Genomic DNA, 4749 nt, shown 5'->3' with positions numbered 1-4749 from the left:
ACGTCTGCAGAGTAATACTCTACAATGTGGCAGGACCTTCCGATCCAATGATCCAGACCAATCTGCAAACCACAGCCTACTGTAAGATATAGCGATCTATACATGACACCTATATGTAAATGGCAATCCAATTGCAGTTCCCGAGGTGCCGGAGAACGTGACGCTGGAGAAGAGCACTGTGAGCAGCCTACTGTTCAACTGGGATCCGCCCACGTACACAAATGGACCCATGAAGTACTACCAGGTTTTCCTGATGCGCCACGAGGCCAGCTACTTTGTGCCCGAGGAGTGCGCCGAGGTGCCTCAGGACACCAAGTCGGAGACCAAGGGCGATCCTAATGTGAACTTCACGGGTCTGGCTCCGGCGGTTCGATATATGATGCAGGTGGCGGCACAGAATGACTTCGGCATGGGCACCTATACCGAACCCGTAATTGGCACCACTTTGCCCGGAGGTAAGTTAAGCACCTGGTTGATTATCCTTGATTATCCAAAGGTGTCCTGATGATCCTGTTTACATGGGTGCACAATTCTTGCAATATAGGATATGATGATGTGATATGATCTAATATAAATAGTAATATCAACATTGCCAACCTTGCAGTATCCGACAGCGTGACCCAGTTGACCGTTCTGTCCCAGGGCCCGAAGAACAACAACACCGAATACGAGGCGAACGTGACCATCACGTGGAATGTGCCCTGCAAGTCCCATGGCGATATAGAGTACTTCCAGCTGAACTTCACAGGCTCACGGACGAACTACGCTCCAGTCACACTGCAACGGAGGGTGCAACTGGACACGGGGAATAAACAGGGACGGATGTCCTACACGGAGACGGAAATGCAGCCGCAGTTTGACTATACGGTGGAGGTGTCCGTGAAGAATCGCGATGTGGAGCAGTTGAGCAGCAGCGTGGCTGGCAATTGGCAGTCGCCGCCGGGACGTAAGTATCGGAATCGTGGCACAACCATAAGGCCTTGATTACCATCCGTGTGCCTTCTTGCAGTGCCCACCATTCCGAGTGAAGAGCTGATCAAGCAAATGCGCGCCAACGTCGACGAGACGTCCAGTCCAACGAAAACGGCCCTTGTCCGACTTCCTGCCGACATTATGACATCCGAGTTCGGTGACATCAAGTGGGTGGCACTGATGGTCTCGCAGAAGAACTGCGCTGGAGTCCCGCACCTCAAATACGATGTGAGCAGCGATTGGCCAAAGGTTCTATCCTACCAAGCTGCCGGAGCCGATGGCACCGGCGACTGCAGCCTGGAGTACCAAACCACCGAGGAGCGCTGGCATCCGGAACCCGTCCAACGTCTGGGAAGGAATGGAGAGCTAACCACCGAAGAGGAAATCGTTTTTACCATCGGAGTGGACAAGTGTTCCGAGATCACGAAGACGTACTGCAATGGACCTCTGCTGCCCGACACGGATTACAACGTTGTGGTGAGGCTGTTCACCGCGTCTGGTTATAGCGATGCCGCCGTGCTCAACTTCAAAACCAAGGCGGCCATCAAGGTGACCCTGATCCTGGTGAGCGTTTGCAGCTGTCTGCTGCTGGCCTTCGTGCTGGGATTGACGGTTCTCTGGGTGCGAAAGCGATTGGACTGGTAAGTCAACGATGGCAATCTTCTCCAGCAAAACGACTTAACTCGCTTTGGTGCAGGAAACGGGACTCTGGCCAGGGTATCGAGGACCCCTTTGGCAATGTCATTGCCAAGAACTTTGCCATCTTTTATGCAGAGGTCGCCAAGCCGGAGAAGTTGACCAGGGAGTTCAAGGAGATCACCGTCGTGGCCTTGGAGCTCAGCTACTCCGCCTCCGAATTGGGTTGCCACAAGAATCGCTATGCGGACATATACCCCTGTAAGTACGATTTCTAATAAGAATGGTAAATACCTCTGTAATTTTCCCATTTTATAGACGACAAGAATCGCGTGATTCTGGACATCGATGCGGAGGGCTCGGACTACATCAATGCCTCCTTCATAGATGTAAGTTGTGGTTGCTTACAAGGCAAAGGACCCTCTTAAATGCACCTACTTCACAGGGTCACACCCGGAAGAAGGAGTACATAGCCACCCAGGGACCAAAACCGGAGAGTGTGATGGACTTTTGGCGCATGGTCCTGCAGTACAACGTGCGGGTTATTGTGCAAGTGACCCAGTTTCGCGAGGGCAATACGGTAAGGTACATGGTAAGGTCCTCGAAATGGAAGCTAAGCCGGCGTTTCGTCCACAGATAAAGTGCCACGAGTACTATCCTTATAACGCGCGTGGATTGACCGTGACTATCAAGTCCAAGGAGGTGATGGAGCTGTACGATCGCACTGAGTTGACCGTTGTGCACGATAAGTACGGGCTGAAGGAGAAGGTCGTCCACTACTATTTCAAAAAGTGGCCCGATCACGGCGTGCCCGAGGATCCCATGCACTTGATTGCGTTCGTGAAGAGGGTGAAGGCGGAACGGCGACCCAGTTACTCGCCCATCGTGGTCCATTGCAGTGCGGGAGTGGGCAGAACGGGCACCTTTATCGGTCTGGATCTGATCATGCAGCGATTGAAGAGCGAGTCGAAAATCAATATATTCGAAACGGTCAAAAAACTGCGTTTTCAGGTGAGTTTTTCAATGGTAACTAATACCCATTGCCATCCCATCCTACTACTTCTCTAATCTGCAGCGCATGAAAATGGTGCAAACGCAGCAGCAGTACACGTTCCTCTATGCCTGCACCTATGAGCTGGTCAAGCATAAGATTCCCCGAGCTGCCTTGAAACTGGAGGGGCGTTCCAAGTCCGAGACCATGCCCGCCATTCCCGCACCCAAAAAGGTGAGCTTTCCGGACGTGGATGTCGGCGACGGGCAGGTGTCATCGGCACCGTTGTCCGAAGTGGAGAACGGTGTGCCCATCCTGCAGCTGCCCGCTCGGTACTCCGGTCTGCGGAGGAGCAGTCCACCTAACGAAAACGATGGTCCAACTACCAGCAGCAATATGTGAGAGGATCTGTGTTCCGATAAAATTTGTATAAACGATGTGTTGACAAGGCAGCAGCAATAGTAGCCAAAGAAATGTGTGTCTAAAGTGTAAATTTAGCGTGAAACGTGGATATAACTTGAAAAACGGTTTTTGTACATAAATGTTATTTATAAAGAAGCGCATGTATAGCACAAAACTGTATTTTATGTAATTTATTTATTAAAATGGGCTATTTTTTTATTTAAAAAAATGCAAAGGAAAAATAAAGAAATTATTAACTAAAATAAACCAATTTATATCGTGTATAACAGTTTATACCACTTTTTATTAAATTCAAATTTGGCGGTAAATGCAACTGGAAACAGAAAGAGCGAGACAGCTATATTTTCGAAACGGCGAAGTACGCCTTACAACACTATTTACAGCATAAATTGTACAGCACTGTTACGTAGATAAATAAATTTTATTTATTTTAGTTGAAAATAAATCGTACTCCTCAAAATGTCCGAGCGAAAGGTCTTAAACGTAAGTAAATACATGTTAAGCTAACAGAGCACCACTTGACCAACTCCTCTGCAGAAATACTATCCCCCGGACTTCGATCCGTCGAAGATTCCGCGCATGAAACTGGCCAAAAACCGCCAGTACACCGTGAGATTGATGGCTCCATTTAATATGCGCTGCAAGACCTGTGGGGAATACATCTACAAAGGCAAGAAGTTCAACGCTCGCAAGGAGGACGTGGAGAACGAAACCTACCTGGGCATTAGGATCTATCGGTTCTACATCAAGTGCACGCGATGCCTGCAGGAGATCTCCTTCAAGACAGATCCGCAGAACACGGATTACGAGATTGAGGCGGGTGCCACCAGAAATTTCATGGCCCTCAAGTTGGCCGAGGAGCAGGCACGCCGCGAGGAGCAGGAATTGCGCGAGGAGGAGGCCAACAATCCCATGAAGCTGCTCGAGAACCGCACCCAACAGTCGCGCAACGAGATCGAAATGATCGAGAGCCTGGAAGAGTTGCGCGATCTCAACCGGCGCCAGCAGACAGTGGACTACAACACTCTGCTGCAGCAGTACAACACGGTGGAGACGGAGAGAGAGCGCCAAGAGCGGGAGGAACGCGAAGACGAGGATTTCATCAAGTGGGTTTATTACTAGATATTATATCCAGTCTCTATTTTTAACACATTGCATTTCCCTAGGTCTGTAAACTTTAGGAACAAACCAGAAGGAAGCTCCCGTGTTGTGGCCGAGGAAATCATTGAGGAGGTCAAGGAGGAACCGTTGGATCCACTGCCAGCTCCACCACCAGCCAAACAGGCCAAGCCCAGCACGCTAAGTGTTTCAGCCACATCATCAAACAAAGCATCTGCAGCACAGTCCCTGGTCAAAAGAAAGGCTTCTTTGGTACTGGTTAAACCCAAGACAACTCCAGCAGCGAAGCCAGTTGAACCACAGTCCAAGGAAGCCAATGGAATGACGCAAGGCGAATCTAAACCACCAACAACGATGACCTCAGTGGCACCACCGGAAACTAAAGCTACAAAGCAGCCAGCTGCCGCTCCAGCTGGACTTTCACTCTTGGCTGCCTACAGTGACAGCTCAGAGGATTCCAACTGACCAAGCATTTACCTGACACATCTAACAACTCAAGACAGATTAAAGGAAGTTCAAATAACACAAACAATCGATGGTTTTATTCTTATGAACTTGAAACCATCCGCATTTTATTAAATTCCCATTAAGTAAAAGTTCCTATAACG

At 49.4% G+C, this 4749-nt stretch overlaps 2 protein-coding genes across 2 annotated transcripts; both read left to right on the top strand.

The window, feature by feature from the left end:
- Nucleotides 1–8: 8 nt before the first annotated feature.
- Nucleotides 9–3013, top strand: LOC122612092 (phosphatidylinositol phosphatase PTPRQ-like; the record flags this gene model as incomplete). The annotated part of the gene is made up of 9 exons (XM_043785471.1): nt 9–81; nt 138–455; nt 605–946; nt 1010–1613; nt 1670–1869; nt 1927–1997; nt 2054–2188; nt 2245–2619; nt 2684–3013. Coding segments are annotated over 9 exons (2436 nt in total), but the record flags the coding sequence as incomplete, so codon positions are not given.
- Nucleotides 3014–3268: 255 nt separating this feature from the next.
- LOC122612094 (splicing factor YJU2-like) lies at nt 3269–4670 on the top strand. Its single transcript, XM_043785475.1, has 4 exons — nt 3269–3380; nt 3457–3505; nt 3560–4128; nt 4189–4670. The coding sequence occupies exons 2-4, from the start codon at nt 3482–3484 to the stop codon at nt 4604–4606; spliced, it is 1011 nt and encodes a 336-aa protein (XP_043641410.1). The 5' UTR covers nt 3269–3380; nt 3457–3481; the 3' UTR covers nt 4607–4670.
- Nucleotides 4671–4749: the final 79 nt, after the last annotated feature.

This window comes from Drosophila teissieri, chromosome 2R (assembly GCF_016746235.2).
Source record: "Drosophila teissieri strain GT53w chromosome 2R, Prin_Dtei_1.1, whole genome shotgun sequence".
Lineage (NCBI taxonomy): Eukaryota > Metazoa > Arthropoda > Insecta > Diptera > Drosophilidae > Drosophila > Drosophila teissieri.
The sequence above is the reverse complement of the archived record's forward strand: the minus strand, read 5'-3'. Positions and strand labels throughout refer to the sequence as shown.